Genomic DNA, 17028 nt, shown 5'->3' on the forward strand with positions numbered 1-17028 from the left:
CTCTCTGCGTATCCATTTTGTCTGTGAGTTGTAACGTTGGCGCAATGCTCTGTAATGGATGGATAAATGGTTTGCTGCTGAAGCTCGAGATGCCATTACCAGTTTGTGCTTCAGATTGTCACTGCAGTGTATTACTTTCAGTTTTTGCTCTCCGGTAAAGATATCCACTGTAAGCCTTTCCAAAGAACACCAGCAATTGAAATAAAAACTGTAATGCTTTTTTTTTTGAAATCTTGCTTATGTCCCAAATGTGCTGTAGTGAGCAATTTTCCTCCCCTCTCTCCCGGAGTCGTAAAACACATTATCATCATCAGCAGCAGGAGCAGCGGTGTAATTCATCCAAAGTCGTTAATATTCCTCATATCATTTAGTCACAAAGGAAACTCATCTGGCTGAATGTCACAGATGTAATTAATGAAGTGACCCTGGAGGTCACGCCTCCATTCACCAAAGAGCTTCCACGCTTTGGCGTGTTACACACACACAATTACACATCAAAAGCCTTCCAGACAGACAGCAAGTATCATGGATAAAAACCCACCTGCAATATGAAGATTTATAAATAAATAAATAAATAAATAAATACACCGCCGCATAGCACAACATCCACAAAATGGATCCATAGACCAAAGGGATGAGACCAAAGCATGCACCAAAGCAGACTTTATTTAGCTCAGTGGAATATGGGAGCGGTAAAGAAGAGAAACACACCAGTGGGGAAGGGAATATTATAGAGACACACAAAACCACTGGAGCAGGACATAAGGACAGGTGCACATCACAGGTATCTTTTTGGTCATCACTATGGCAACAACATATCCAGAAAAAATCAAGTCAGTTTTACCTACATTAAGGTTGACAGAGTCCCTTCACCATAGAAGACTCCAATATGTACATCTTACAGTCGCCAAGATCAAGAAAGACACATAAAATTAATATCGGAAAATAATCCATATACAAAAACTGTCTGTGGTTTTTGGAATGCACATTTCTGCACAGAAGAAAGCTCATTGGTATTGTCGTAAACATTGGTTAGTTTCAGAACAAAACAAGACGCCGTTAGTCAGTCCATATCCTTTGGAAAGCTGTCTGAGCTGGAAAAATGGAGTCAAGACATCGAGGACAGAAAACCCACACCTTATCGGTTCTAAGGCTGAACTACCTCAAACAGCTACACGTTCTAACATTTGACAAGTAAATGCAGCAAACATGTTGAGCTGAAAACTGGAGGCTTTTTCCTAGGATGAAAAAAAATATTTCTGCTACCATTTTTATCCTCTCTGAATTAGGTCAATTAGCAGAATACTGAAATAACCAACTTGATGAAATGTAGCCCCGTATACCAACTTGCTTTCAACAGAATAACAGGAGCAGTTCATCAGTGGCATCACAGGTATCATTATTATTACAGTTTGTAGTCATTAAAGCCTAGTGGTAAAGCAATCAGAGCATGCATCTTCCTACAGTATCATTAGAAACTACAGTACATTAGCAGCAAACTGGACATCCTTAAGGGCTGGAGTTTTAACACTATGGTTTAGAAAAAAAAAGCAAAAAAAAGCAAAAATTTTCAAGAAAAGTAAAACTCTTTAACCGCTATATTACAGACTGCCATGGCTCTAGTTTGGGGTTTTGGTTACAGAGTACTCCAGTGTGCTCATGAGAGGCATAAAACAGTAGCTTAGATATAGGGACTCTTTCCTTCTTTTTTAAAAAAAAAACAAAAAACAGCAAAACACCAAGTACACAGTAGCGCTTCTTTTTGTAGGTCATATGGTTAAAGTATTATCACGTCTTTGGATTTTTGTCTTAAAGCATTAATTATTGTTTAGCTATTATTGTTACATTATTATTACAGATGCTTGCAAATAAAGAGGAAGAAAAACCTTCAAAGGCAGGAGGGAGAAGAGGGAAAATAAATTAAGTGTACAAAAATAACAATAACATCCATTAAGTTTTTCTCCGCTCCTTGTCTGTGTATAGGAACAGAAGCTATGTCTCAAACATCCAATGAAGTCTCGAGTCAACCATACAAAAGCTAAATACTGTACATTTACCCCTCACGCTATTAAACCCTTTAGTTTCAATAAGGTTAACAATCTATTTGAGGTGAGAAGCTCAGATCTTTGACGTACAGAGATGTTTTTTGTTGCTGTCTTGTAATAATTCGTCCAAACTTAAACCATGCCACTTCCATTTGGAAACCAGAAAGTATGGGGGTTCACATTTGAGGTGAAGCCATATTCAGCTGCTGACCTGAGCATAGAAAGCTTTATATTCATCACACAACATTGGTAAGCCATTGGTATATTCAAAGAGAACAGAAAGGCAGTTAATCCTTACCTGAACATATCAAAGCTGTCACAATCTTTTCATAATCGTGACACCATTACCGAAGCAAGTTCATAAGCTTTATATTAAGAAACTATTACTAGACACACACAATGTAAATTAGAGTTTGGTTAAAGTTATCATTTACAGTATTATGGTTGAGTGCTATAAAAAATAGTTTGCCCCTTTCAAGACAAACCGGCCTTTCTGTTCTGTGCTATTTGGACTATTATCCACAAAAGGAACTTTGAAGGTGTCCGTGTACAACAGAAGACTCATCATTGGCTTGTGGTGGGTGGAGCTGCACTCTAGCATACTATCAGTCTCTTGGCTCGCTCTTTTTCCTGTGCCAGATTGCAGCTCTTACCCATCACTGTACAGACGTCAACTCTGCAGTTTGTTGCTGAAAACAAACACCATGAAACGACAGACATGTAAAATTTTGGTTACGAGCTTTGGAATCTGAGTCAGTCTTTACAAAAGCTCAACGCAAACACCTCCATCTATTTGGAGATATTCTTTTGTTTCCTCCTCATCTTCCATTTTTAACTGCTTTGTTTTTTGTTTTTTTTTCTTCTTCAAGTTTATCTTTTGGAACACTCTATTTACACTAAAATCTCTTGTTTTTGTTCTAGCCTTGTAAAGACCAGCAGTACATGCTACACAGCTAGTCATCAAGCACTGTCCGGTGGAGGGCCCACAGTGAGTCTGTCATGAGGACCGAGAGGTAGACTGCAGGTCTAGCCAGGCAGTGAGGTCACATACTTGGAGAATGCTCTTTGGCCTCTGTGGCGTTGTTGTTTTTTATTTCCGTGGTGGAGTTTGGTAGTAGACCGGGAACGGGGGCAACAAGTCATGACGAGAGCAATACAAAATGAGAGAAGCTGTAGCAGAGAGGGCTTGGTTTGGGCTCTATTACTTTCAGCTGAAAATGGTTCTCTTTGGGCCCCTGTGGCTCTGCATCTTTGGGGTGCTCAGGGAACGGGTTTGGCAGCAAAGTGAAGAAGAAGTTGACAGTAGGCAGTTAAGGGTGGAGCTGAAGAACATAAAGGGAACCCAATCTGCCTCTTTAAGCTCTGTCTCTCTCCCCTGCACCAGCAGTCAATTCCGCCTGCTCTCTTTCTGCAGAGTCAGAGCTAAGGGTTCTCGCCCTTTTCTCTTTTGCTCTAGCATTCTGGAACCATACCTGAAAACATATACGGAAGTATTAATCTCAGAGAGCACACCCAAGAGTTAGAATAGTTAAAAATCTGTAAATCTACCTGTACCACACGGTGAGGAAGTCCCAATTCCTGGCCAAGTGCCTCACACTCATGGCGATTTGGTGTACGGTGGTTCTTGTAAAAGTCTCTAAGCTGGAGTACTTGGAAGTGACTCATCTGTGTCCTTTGGCGTTGCTGCTGATGGTGGTGCGGGTGTAGAGTCTCACCCCAGTCTGAGTTTGGACCTCCTGACCCCACAGGACTGGGTGACCCTCGGTCAGCCATACTTGAACCCTCTTCATACGGGAACTCATCATCGTCCTCAAAGTCATCATACTCCCCCGGGTTGGTCAGATCATTGGATGAAGACGAAAATATAACAGGTTGCTTTACTGTTTTCTCTTTGTTGCTGATGGCAATGCCTGTGTTTGACACGAGGTTACAGGAGACGGATGGGCCTGGTTTATCCGTGACAGAGGACATCGCCATCCCAATGGGCATGCTGGATCCATTACTCATTGATAAGTTGTAACCTGCTCTTTCGGCCTCTGCCCAGTGGCGTGATCTCATATGGGCATCAAGAGCACTCTTTACCTTAAAGAGAGCCCTGCAGAATGGACAGCGCAGGTGGTTCAAACCCAAGCTAAAATTCGATCCTGGTCCCATTGACCTGAACTGTCCTTTTCTTTCTCTTGCCCGCGTGTTCTGAAACCAGACCTATCAAAGAAAGAAAAGCAAGTTTAATATTATATATAATATAATTATATATATATAATATGTGTTTATTCTGGTACCTGAACCACTCTTCTTGTGAGGCCAACATCCTGTGCGATTCCCTCCAGGACTCCTCTGGTGGGGTTGGAGTCCAAGCTGTAACGTTGATACAAGATTTCAAGCTGTTCTGGGGTGATGGTGGTTCTCTGACGCTTGTCTCTTCTATGTTCTTCCTCGCTCTCTCTGCCACACCTTTGGATATCAAAACTAGCCTCTGATATTAGCTTGGAGTTCTGTTTCAAAGATGTGAAGGAACTCTGAGAGAGGTCAGAGAATGAGTTCTTAACTTGTGTACTGTTCAAGTGGGAAATCATGGAATTTGTGGCATGGGGGTGCAACTGGGTCATTGCACCTGAAAGCAATTGGTTAGCCATCAGGGGGTGGTTGGATTGGAGCATCATATACGGCATTGTTCTGTCTGTGAACCCAGAGTGGAGAAGTTGGACGTGGGACTGAGCCGCAAGGAGGTGCCTTGTCTGATGCTCCTGCCAAATCTGCAATGACGGCAGGGACATTGGGCATAGACTGCACTGAAACTGGTTTGGTGGTGGGATTTGGTTCAGTGACTGGGTCTCGGTGGGTTGATGTGAGGGTGTCTCAGGCGGCAGAGTGGTGTTTGCTTTCGACTCTGATGGGGACGACTGGCTTGGGGACGAATCTGCAGGTTTTATAATTGCTGAATTTGAAGAGGAACTATGACTACGTTCCTGGCTTGATTCAGACATTAATTGGCTGCTATTTCCTGTGGTTTGTGTGGAGGAGGAAGAATGAGGCTGGGGTTTTTCTGCTGAAATCTCTGGCTGGGGTTGTACCAGATTGTCAGCCTCTGTGGAGGACACAGTTTGAAAGGCCTGTGATTTTTCCTTTGGATGGATATCCATATCTGTAATGTCTTTTTTGCTGGTTTGATAACTGGCTGTTATATTTTCTTGTTTCTTGACAGTAGGTGTTCTTTCATCATTGCCAATGGAATGTTCGCTCTCTGTGTGACTAGCGGAAGAACAATCAAAGGCGGGAGAGTCAGGTTGGGAATAATACTCATATGTCAAATCCATGGAATTTTCATTGTGAGAGTCAGTTTGCTGTTCATCCACACAACTGTTATCATCATTATCATCATTCCTGTAGCATCCTTGTCTAAGAATGTCAAGCTGACTTGTCCCTTCTATTCCGTCATCGGTTCCCCGGTCCTGGCTTTTGCGAGCTCTCTGTCTCGCATTTTGAAACCACACAACAATTACTCTGTTAGGGAGTGACAGCAGAGCTGACAGCCTATCGTATTCCTCCTCTCTAGGATAGGGAGTCGCCTCAAACACCCCCTGCAGTGTCTCCAGTTGCTTTTCTGTAAAGCGGGTTCGAGAAGACCGTCTCCCTCTGTGGGCATCACCAGTGGACTGGGGCATGTCTTGCAGTCCTGGAGACAGTGAAGACTGGGACAGTGTTAGAGATTGGGTTTGTGGGACTTCCTCTCTGGTCTCTGCAAGGGCTGTGATTGGGGGGTTATTGAAATTGTAAGGGGAGTCCTTGTCTCGCTGTCGCTCTTTAAATAGGGTGTTGCGAAACCAGTGTTTGATGACTTTGTGAGGTAGACCAGACAGACTGGACATTTTGTTAATCGCATCATCACTGGGGAGGCTGTTGATATCAAAGTGTTTTCTAAGAATAATTAGCTGGTCCTCAGAGATTCGTGTGCGGGTTCTCTTACTTTGCTGTTGCTCCAGTATTGTTGGACTGACCTGGGGCTGCTGCCCTGGTTGATTGGAGCTGGTCTGTGCTGGTTCACCCAGCAACCCGGTAACTTGCTGTGTCTGGCTTAGCAAAGCTGGGCTAAGCTGAGATGGTTGGGAAATAATTACCGGACTAGCAGGTCCCTGTTGCCCAAGTAGTGCTGGGTTGAGTTGAGACTGGTAGATTTTTGCCAACTCTGGGTTCACACTCGATTCTAACCAAGTTTGGGGCTGGAGAGCCTGCATCACAACTGGAGGAATGAGAGGGAGCTCCATCGGGAAAGGAATTGGGGGTAGTGGAAGCTTGGGTAAAGGAAGTGGGGGAATAGAAAGCTGGGGCAAGGGCAGAGGTAGCATAGGTATTTTTGCTAAGGGAACAGGCATGGGCGTTGCTGGCGGTGTGATTTGAGAAGTAACAGTAGAAGATGTGGGAGTAAGGGTTGGCTCCTTATGTGGGAATATCTGAGGCTGAGAAGAAGAAAAAGAAGGGGAGGGCGGAGATGCAGTTGTCAGGTCTTCGGGTGTTGCACATGTTTTTGTTTCAGGATCTGAAAATGAGAGTTGAGCCGTATCTGATTCAGATACTGGTACCGATTCTGAGAATGAGGCTGGAAGTACAACTTCTGTACTCGCAGATGAATCCTCTCCAGATTTTGTCTTTTTCAAGGGGTACATTTGGTCATATTGTAATCTGTATTCTTTGGAAAACCTCTCTAACGCAGCAGTGGGAAGAAGTAGTCTGTGTATGTATTCCTGGTGGCTTTTTAATATCATAGCATCGGAAAAAAATTTGCCACAATCTCTGCATTTTTCTCCACTTCTGCAACAGTCTTTCTTCTTGTTTCCCAGTTCATCAACACCGTTGTTTTCCCCCGTGAAACTCTGTCGGTCTTCAACTTCACTTTTGTTAGCCTTGTTATTCCTTTCTACAATTCCATCATCTGTTCCAACTGACTGTTTATGTTCCACTGAATACAGCTCTGTTTTTGGAGTATCAGAGCACCCGCTTTTCAAATGTATCATCTGGGTTGCTATCTGCTGCTGGTTTCTATGTCTACTTTGGATATACTGCAATGCCAATTCATAGCCATAACTCTGGAGCAAAGCCCGAAGAGCTTCCCCATTAACAGCCGCGTAGGGCACCCTTGGTGGAGGGCACTGCGATCCAGGGAGATTAACTGAAGCAGAATCATTTTCCTGTGTTTGGCCCGCATTTTTAACAACTTGAACACAAAGGTCTTCTTTTTTGTCTTCAATGCTGATGCATTCTTTTTCGTTTAGGCTGTTGGCGGATCCCTTGCAGTCATTTTCAACGCTGGTGTCAAATTCCATATCTTTCATTTGGGTATCATCAGAGGGTGAACACTGAGTCTGAATTTGTTTTTCATCTGTTTCAGAATTGCCCGCTTTTTTATCCTCTACCTTAGTGTGTTCACTCACTGTGGACTTGGCTGCCTCAGATTGGGTGTGTTCCAGGCTCTTTATAGCCAACTCTGGATTAAGTTTCATGTCTCCAGAAAAGTAAAATGGCAGAAGAAGCTGTTGCTGTAGAGAGAGGAAGTTATCTGGTGCCAGAGGGAAATGCTGAAGGAAATTCTCTGGTCCAATGGGAAGGTGCTGCATCACTTGGGCTTGGAGCAATGCTGTCTGTTGCAACTGAGCTTGGGCCTGGGCCTGGGCCTGGGCCAGCTGCTGCTGTTGCATTAGTAGTAGCTGGTTTCTTGATGCTATCAGTTCTGCTACTCTCTTTTTAGCCTGTTGCCCATCAGTTGATACTGTCAGCTGCGCCTCAGCTATGAATCCTGCTGATGAACTTGCTACATCTGGCTTCTTGGTAAAAGGCAGACTCTTTGATGTTTCCTTAGATGTCTTAGCAGCCAAAGTAGCAGTAGGGGTGGACGGAACCGGAGCTGCTACACTTGACACTGGTGTCTGTGGACCTGGGTTCTGTGCCGCACGAGCTCTTGTTTGGTGAAGAACAGAGCGAAGATGTATGTCCAGTGTGGAACTCTGGCTATAACCGACTCCACATAGTTTGCATCGGTAAGGTCGAGGATCTTGTCCACGTGCAGCCTCTGGGGCAGAAACACTCGTGTTGGACTCCTGCAGAGCTCGCCTTGCCCGGTGAAGATGGGACACCGAATTATAGTGTACCAGAAGAATTGTTTTTTGAGTAAAAGATTCTGAACATATGGTGCACTTGTAGGGCCTTGATGGATCTAAATAGCGGTCCATCGTGGGGTTGAAGCTCTTTTTGATATGAGAGATGGAACTAGCTTCTGATAGAATATCATCAGTGATCACTTTTTCTGGCTCAGTTAAATCACCCTCATCTCCATCAGTTTCACCAATTACGTCTTTTTCTTTAGTTTTAAATTCCTCTTTTTGTTCATTTTCTCCGGTGTCCACTGTGTCTTCTTCTTCCTCCACTTCTTCCTCCCTCACTTCAACCTCGCCTTCTCCTGCTTCTTGACCAGCTTGAGGAGATAAACTAATGTCCTGTTGAACAGATTCATTCCTATTGTGTTCTATACATTGTGTAGTATGAGGCAGTGAGACTGTACTCTGAGTGTTGTCCAGCTGTGAGTGTGTGTTCTGCATATGTCTCTGCAAGGCCTCCTGACTGCGACACTGTCTGGAACACAGGGGGCATTCTGTCGCCGCCCTCATGGCATGGTACTGCCAGTGCAGCTGGAGTTTCTCCTGAGTAGGGAACGCTAGACTGCACCTGCTGCAACGAAACCGGTAACCATGGCGATCAGAAAGAGGAGGGGGATCGGCGATTGGAGAGGAGGGAGGCGTGTGAGTCAGGGATTGGGGAGCCAGTTTTCCATTGGAAGGGTGAGTGGCGTTGTCTTCCAGGGGTGGGGTGAGTAGAGCTGTGACATCTTTGGGTGCGGCTACATTTTCCTCAGCGTTCTCCACTGAAATGCCTGCAAAGCGCATACAAGTGATATTATATAATAATAATAGTAGTAGTAGAATTTATGTTGACTCAAAGTCTAATCAATATTTTGTTTTTGGTGACTTTTAAACCTACTTTTGTATTTGGGTGAATCATCTGAGGTAAGGGAGTCAGTTATATGACAATGTTCTTTCTTGTTATGTGTGACGTTTTCATTTTTTACAGTGTCATCCGTGCGCAGGTTTGATGGTGGGTCAGTCTCCAGCTGAGATTGTTCCATGGATGGTTTGACCTAAAGAAAAGAAAATTGCACTCTGTTCATTTTAAAATAGTAAGCCCTTTGCAAACCAAAGTAACAAAAAAAAGCTTGACGTCCATGTTTTTTCTTCCTCCAACTTTATGAATAAAACATTTTTAATTGTACATTTTAATAGCAGGCAAATTGCAAGACGTATAAACGTGAAGAGTCTACACTCCCTGTCCTAATATCATGAAACATTCAAGAGTGAATCTTTAAGTGCATTGTTATATTCCCCCTGTCTGCACAGTACTATACGCAGCAAGGCACATCAACTTGGTAATAAGTGTATGTGGTTGAGATATGTGGGTCTGCCCTTCAGCACCAATGACGCCCTCCCTTGCATGCCCCAAGGGTTTAATAAAACTTTACTGTGCTGAATAATGAATTTTATTTAAAATCATTCTTCATATAGAAAACCTCCATCTCCACAGCTTCAAGCACCGAGCGAAAAAATGCTCCATCTCGGTGAACAGCCAGCTACCCTAAGGAATGGGTGGACGGCTAAAGATGAGATTTACATGACAAGAGTTTTTGCTATGTAACAGCTTCATAAGAAAGAGAGAAGAGCCAATCACCACACACACACTGCAGAGAAAACTGAAGGTCAGGCTTAATCTAGAGAGCGTAATTGGAAAGCAAGGTACATAATGGCCATCATCACCTCAGTCTGAATTAATGAACCTCAATTACTATCAGAGTGAGTGAGGGAGGTGTATGAGGTAGGATGGTGGTAGGTATGGGTGTGTTGGGGGGAGCTAAGGGGTAAAGAATATGAAAAAGAGAGACCAGGAAGAGGAGGGAGGACGTAAGGGGCAATGAGAAAAAAAAAAAAAAAACAATGTCGGCAAGAGCCAGTAAGGGAGGGGTAAGGCATCAGAAAATGAGAGACAGAAAGGGAGGAGCAGGGACGGAGATTGCAGAATACGAATGATAGGAGTAGCTGGAGGGGGTACAGCAGAGGGGGATAGGGGTGAAAAGCTGTACGTGAAGTGGAGGCAAAGAGAGCAAGAGACAAAGGCCACTTAGCATACGGCCAGGAAGATGGAGGATGGCTGATGTGGATAGATGACCAGTCTTTGTTTGCTAGAGAGACACAGTAAAAAGCACGGGGCCCCCCCTTTTAGCTTGACTGCACTTCTGCTAATAGAGGGCTACTTAAACATGCATTATAGAAACACTGGCTTTCCCCTCACTCCTGCAGTCAAATCCGCTCTCCTCTACTTAAAAAAAAAGCACACACACACACACACACACACAAATTGTACGTCTGCATCAAAGATGATAGTGGGGAGCTCCTTAACCATGCATTAAAAAGACACTGCCTTTCTCTCTGGTACCTTCTTTAATGGAATTGTCTCCCTACATTTCATTCCATCCCCATCCCCCATCCTTTGCCTTCTCATTTTCCTGAGCTAACTTCAACAAAAGCAAATAAAAAAATATACACTTTGTATTCACTTACTGTGCTGATGAGCTTATCGACACAGTCCTGCGCCACACTGTGCACATGTGTTAGATGCGGTCGAAGGTGTGTGTACGGGATTTTAACCTGGCACAAAGGGCACTGGACAGTCTAAAAAGGATTTATAAGTTTAGTTTGCTCGGCAGAAAATTACCAATTTGTTGAACAAAATCTGGTAGCGACTACTCACCTGCTGGTTCTCGCTTTGCTGGTGTATTCGGGGTATTTTGGTTATGGTACAGTTTTCCACTTCCCCGCATCCAGATGCTTGGCGTTTGACTGACAGTGACTCCCTCTTTTCTGTCTCCTCCACCATTTTCCCTTAAAAAACACAAGCCGTGTAAATATTCCTTCAGAAGGCATCACACTATAATTCTATTTACTTTTGTCACAAGCGGTCATACCTGTCTCCTTATCCATATGCTTAACCCCTAAGTTGTCTTTGGTTTGGTCCAAAAGACCAGTGGTGACCTCAGTGGAATTTTCCATATCCTCATTTGGTTCTCCTGAGAGGTGGCAATAAAAGTCATGGTGTTATGATCATTTTTACCCAGATGAACATACCGATTAGGTATTATACGTATATTATGATATATATATATCATATATAATTTTTAGAGGTAACTGTAGACATACACATAACGTTAGCCCAATGTTACCTTGAGCAGAAGTCACTTATTACTAACTCCAACCTCCCCCATTCTTGTCCAGGGGATTTTTATTGGTTCATTGATTAGCAGGTGCTAGTTAGCTGTCTACAGGGGCGATCGGGGATATAACAAGGATAAGTATTGACTGATCAATTTACTCGATCAATAGCTCGGCAACAGCCATTACTCATTTTCTCACTTTTCATCTTAATCCCTGTGCCTTATTTCTTGTGTCAGCAAGCAGATGCAGCTTCATGTCAAATACACTTCCACATTTCATATTCTCACCTGTGACCCCATCAGGACTTTTTCTGATGGTGAAAATTGCTGCCAGCTCCTCTCCACCCATTGGCTGCAATTGTAGCAATCCCTCCCTTTGCTGATGGGTTTGTGTTTGACTGTGTTTCAGTACTTCTATCTTAGAGGAGGAGGAGTGGTTGCATAGGAGACAATGGAATAGCCATGAACCTCCATCAACCTCACCGTCATACTGCTGCAGGAACTGGAAGTTAAATCATGAAGAAGTAGTTTTACATACTCATCTCAATATGGAGGAGCCATTTTGGGTGTGTGTACAAGTCAGTACTTACTCTGTAAACACGGACACTGGACTCATGATGGGAAGTTTGGGAATGTCCTTGTAGCTTTTCAAAACTGCTCGTGACATAATCGCACAGATTACACCTCAGCTGGATGGGGTTGCCCTTAGCTATCAGGGTGGCACCTTCCTGACCGCGGTCACCCCCTTCTTGTAGGTGAGCTGCAAGCTGGTAGCGGGTTCGGTGTCTGTCAGTTTGGCAGTGCAAGGAGAAGTTAGCCCTCAGCGGGGTGGTGTAGCCACACAGCCTGCAGTGGCAGCCACCGGCGACCAGGGAGCACCATTCAGACTGGGGCAGGGAGCGAGGGGTGCTAAGGTGTTGCTCCATGGACTCTAAGCTGTCGGAGGAAAAGCAGGAGCAGACGAGGCATTGGAACACTCCGTGGGAGAGAGGTCCAGCGGGAGACAAGGTTGCAGCTGGTGGGGGAGAAGGAGAAGGGGACGGTGAAGGAGTCAGTGTGGAGCCCAGGGTGACTGGCTGCTCTGCGACTTGTTGAGCAGTCAGTCGCATGTTGAAGAGCTCCCCACCTGAAACACCAAAACAAACTGTGAGTGCATTTTTTTTTTCAAAACAGCAACAAATGGTATTATGCATGGCTTACCTGTGTTTTGTAAGTGTTTTAGATGGGGAGCAAGGCTCCTGCAGTGGGACAAGTAGTACCCTCTCTGCAGCCTCAGCATATTGTGCGTGTGTTTCTCACTGGTGGTATGTATGCGCAGGTTGCGGGCAATGCTTGTCTCGTAGTCGCATACGTCACACCGCCAACGCTTGCCATGAGAGGGAGAGTGTGCAGGTGGTGTGAGCTTGGCTGGCTGGGTCGCAGATGTAGAAATTGAAAGTGGAAGCTTGTACGCCTGCTCATCCATCACTGTGCCATTGGAAGAGCTGCTGTTGTTGTTGTTGTTGCTAATATGGGAAGTATGCATCTGACCATTCTGAACATTATTAAGGTGTTTATCTGACTGCATGTGTATGCTGAGGTTGCCTTTCGATGAGGTAGCATAGTCACACACCTCACAGCGGTAGGGCTTGTAGCCACAGGCATAGGTTTCGCCCCGGGCCAAACGGGGATGGGGTTTCCCTGAACTGCAGTATCCACACACACCTCGTGTTGCACTGCCACAAACACACTTCCCACCGGAGGCACCACACACGCACTGACCGCCTGTCTCTGGATGTTTCTCCTTCATATGGACTTGCAGCGTATGCTGAGACTTGTAGTGCCAGTTACACTTGGGGCATTTCAGTGTCTTACAGGAATTACGTGAATGCATTGCAGTCATGTGACTCGTCAGTGAATTTGGAGAGAGCTCTTGGTTGAGGTTTTTGGGGACAGCTTCTTTCTGCTCTCCTTCGTCTCTGTCGTAATCCATTTCTGTCTCAAGCTGGCTGTCATTTGGTTGTGGAGCTTTGGCACCATCTCCATTGGAAATGGAAGAGTGAGGAACCCCTGCCGGCCCATCATCCTCAGCAGGTGCGCTGGCCGCCCCCATACCTGCCAGTGGGAAAGCCAGAGTCGACTGCTGGGATTTAAAGCTCTGAGGAAACCCGGAAATCCAGTCCTGATCTCCAGTAATGTCTTTTGCCTCTCTCTCGCTCAGCGGGACAGAAGAAGAGTAGGGTGAGCAAGTGAAGTGCTTTGGAGAGGTGGAAAGAAAAGGGGGGATTTTTGGAGAGGTGGAGGGAGTCTGGGAGGACTTTGGAGACGCGGCTGTTTTGCTGTTGAGCATGCCACTGGCCTTTGCAGTGCTGGAAGAAGCGCTTTGCTGGCTCTGTTGAGGTAATAAAGAACATTTGGATTTGGTTTGGCTTTGGTTTGAGATGGCCTCCTCTTCTTCCTTCTCCTCTTCTCCTTTGCTGCTGCTTCGGCTATGGGCTTTTGGGAGACCCCCTGTATCCGGCTTCACTATATTCACCTCCACACTTTGCCCTGACAGAGATTCCTCCTGGAAGTTTTCCTTCATCCCCCGCTTTTGACATGCTTCATCCTCTTGTAAATGACCATCCTCCTCCTTCCCCCCTACCTGTGTCTCTCCTCTCAGCCCGGACACCTCTGCGCCCTCCTCCTCCCGCTTCTCATGCAAGATCAGGGGCTCTTTGGCAAGGGTCCTGGCTGAGGTGTGAGAGGCTGACCCCTGCTCAGGAATGAGCGCCAAGGTCAGGAGAGGGAGAGATAAAGCCTGTGGACTAAGGTCAGCATCTCTCTCCTCTCCTCCCCCTCCATCCCCTCCTCCTCCCTCACCGATGTCCATATCGGGGGCTACAGATGCCACGCATTACCACCACACCTGTATATGAGAATCATAGAGAGAGACAGGAATGAAATACACGAGTCATGTAAAATAATATTGCATAACAATGGAGACCATTGATTAAAGGCCTTGGATAGCATCTGTTCAATACAGCTTTCAGGGTGTGCAATACAGAGGCCGGTTACTCAGGGGTTAGCGTTAGCCCTTAATGGGAAAATCAATAGCATAAGCACCAAACTAGGTAGAGGAATGCGGTAAGGGCTACGCAGGAGGTCTATAATATTCCTCCGAGAATTGGATTAAATAAAGAACTCAACACTCTAGAGCTAAAGGGCTTCCGCTAAATTGCCACACGAAGATAAAAAGCGGATAAAAGCACTGTTTTGAAGCCATTTATTGTATCATTCTGCCTTGGCCACACATGAGCCTGGAGATTTTAAGGTAGAGCAAGGGATCTGTAATTAGCCAAACAAACACAAGGCCGGATACGCTACACAGTATACTCAGCACATTAGCTACAGGATTTAATCCAAAACACAACAAATATGCTTATCACTGTAGTATTATTATGCATGCCTGCCTTTATTCTTATGTGGCTGTGTGCATACCATGTAAAAAATAAACAAAAATGATGTGTGTTCCATATATTATATTACTAAATGTCATTTTAAAAGCAAAAATTATAGAACCGGTTTCTCTCTCGTGAAAACCAGAGGAGCCAAATGCATCCGTCTCTTTTGGTCCTGCAATTTAATTAGTGACCTTTTTCAGAAATCAAGCCGCAACCTTAATTCACCTTCCACCTTCTGCCCCAACCACCCAACCCCCTCCTCCTCCTTCAACCTCCAAAGTGGGTGTCGCGCTCCCGTTCTCTGCAGCTTCAAGATATATGGCCCATATCGACGCTCTGATCGCGCTTTAATGCACTGTGTTTGTGTCACAGGCCACAGACCCTTGCTCACTGCAGTGGTCTTTTTAGTGTTCTGTGGGACATTGCTGTGGGTTCTGAGGAGGCCTGCAAAAGCAGACAACAGCTGAGAAGTCCCTAATCTGATAAAGATTTTCATTTACACTGCAATCGATAGCCTCGAACCATCAGCAATGCAACTATTTATACGAGCATTCCTGGCCTTTTATTGATCACAAATACGGGAAAGCAGCTTTTAATGTGTGTGTATCCTGTTGTGTGTGTGTGTGTGTGTGTGTGTGTGCGCACAAAACAATCAACCATATAGTTAAGGACACATGAGTATCAATATTTCCAGCATTATCTTGTAATGTTAATACATGATTGTGTGCCCAAAATGTATGTGTAACAATGCCAGTGTGTATCTAATTCCAATGCCAAGCTGATTACACTTGAGAATCAGTATTATAAACACTATGTGTGGTGCTGATTTAGATTTTTGTCCACATCTTGGGTGAAAAAAGTGTAAGACAGGGGAAAGAAAGGGTGAGTGGGAGAGAGGGAGAGGGAGGAAAGAAAGACAGTTAGCGCTACATGGCTGTAAATATACAGTATAGTGTACTTGTATTACAGAGAGTGGACTTGGGACTATCTTGGTTCTATGTGGATCACTTTAAACCCCGACCAGGTAACACGCGCGTGCACGGACACGCACACACACACACAACAGTGTTTTGCGGGAGGAGGAAGGAGGCTCGTTTGGAAGGTCCATGCAAGACAGGGGCACTTGAAGAGTTCTCTCCCCGCGTGAGAGTGTTGGCAAGCGGCTGACTTTGGCTTTGTTTACACCGCGATCACACGCCCGTACATGCATGCCGTGACACTTAACAAGTGACTCGATGCACTCGAGAAACCGACAAAAACATTTTTGTATGAATTCGAGCAGACCAAGCACCCTCCCTCCCTCCCTTCCTTCCTTCCTTCCTTCCTTCCTTCCCCAAACAAACGGATCACTTACATTTCTGCAGCGGCTCCGGCACCAATCTCCTTTCGTAGTTCTTGTCCACAAAAACAACCGTGTGGAGAGATCACGCATTCCTTTTTCCGTGATCCCGGCTCTCTTCGTGGAGAGAAAGGGCAAAAAAAGCTGAAGAAGAGGGAGGAGAGCGCAGCCGCCGCGGTCCAAGTTGTTTAGCAAACAACAGTGTAATTAAAGCTACATGCAGGCTGGAGTAAACACACACACACACACACAAGATGGGGGTGCAGGGTGATGGGTTGTCGAAGGGGGAGGACGGAGGGGTTCTGTGCGAGCTCCAGAGGTAGAATGAGTTCTGATCACTGTGGGGGGAAAAACACTTGGCTCTTTATTCCTGCTAATTACTTTCCTTCAAAAAATGGCTGAGATGGCGCCAAGTGCGCATGCGCGTAATTGCGCAGACACCGCTAATTAGCGGGTTTGGATCAATAGGATTCCGCGAGAGAGAGAGGGAGGGGGAGGGGGGCGTGGAAGACAAGGACGACGTGGAAATGTTAGGAAAAGTTCCAACATTTAAAGCTAGAAAGGCACCATTGTATGTATGTATTTTATATTACTGCACTATTACAATCCAATGCCGTACAATGGGATTTGTCGTCGAGGATTTCAACACAGAAATCTAGCCACACCTTCAAAAGAAGAAAAAAACATTTTTTTGTCTAAAAAATATATTTGTAATGACAGACGGTGAGAGATTTAAAATCGGGTTTTGAGACACATTGTGACCTTATCATGATTTAACTGCGGACAACGGCTACTAACTATATTTTCTATTTCTATTGTGTTAACATTTTATATCATATTTACCGTTATTCTATCGAACTGACCTGCAGCTACACAAACACTAAAATATGATATTTATTTTCCTAAATTATAGAA

General features: G+C 44.9%; 1 protein-coding gene across 1 annotated transcript; it reads right to left on the reverse strand.

Annotated features, from left to right (window-relative positions):
* Positions 1-488: 488 nt before the first annotated feature.
* On the reverse strand, positions 489-16503 carry LOC131131032 (zinc finger homeobox protein 4-like). Its single transcript, XM_058075313.2, has 11 exons — positions 16129-16503; positions 12553-14239; positions 11943-12478; positions 11641-11854; positions 11107-11208; positions 10893-11023; positions 10703-10813; positions 9075-9231; positions 4328-8967; positions 3594-4250; positions 489-3517 (listed from the first exon to the last, which is right to left on the reverse strand). The coding sequence occupies exons 2-11, from the start codon at positions 14201-14203 to the stop codon at positions 3401-3403; spliced, it is 8316 nt and encodes a 2771-aa protein (XP_057931296.2). The 5' UTR covers positions 14204-14239; positions 16129-16503; the 3' UTR covers positions 489-3400.
* Between the last annotated feature and the right edge of the window lie 525 nt (positions 16504-17028).

Source organism: Doryrhamphus excisus, linkage group LG1, assembly GCF_037039965.1.
Source record: "Doryrhamphus excisus strain RoL-2023G ecotype Guam linkage group LG1, RoL_Dexc_Guam_v1.1, whole genome shotgun sequence".
Classification (NCBI taxonomy): domain Eukaryota; kingdom Metazoa; phylum Chordata; class Actinopteri; order Syngnathiformes; family Syngnathidae; genus Doryrhamphus; species Doryrhamphus excisus.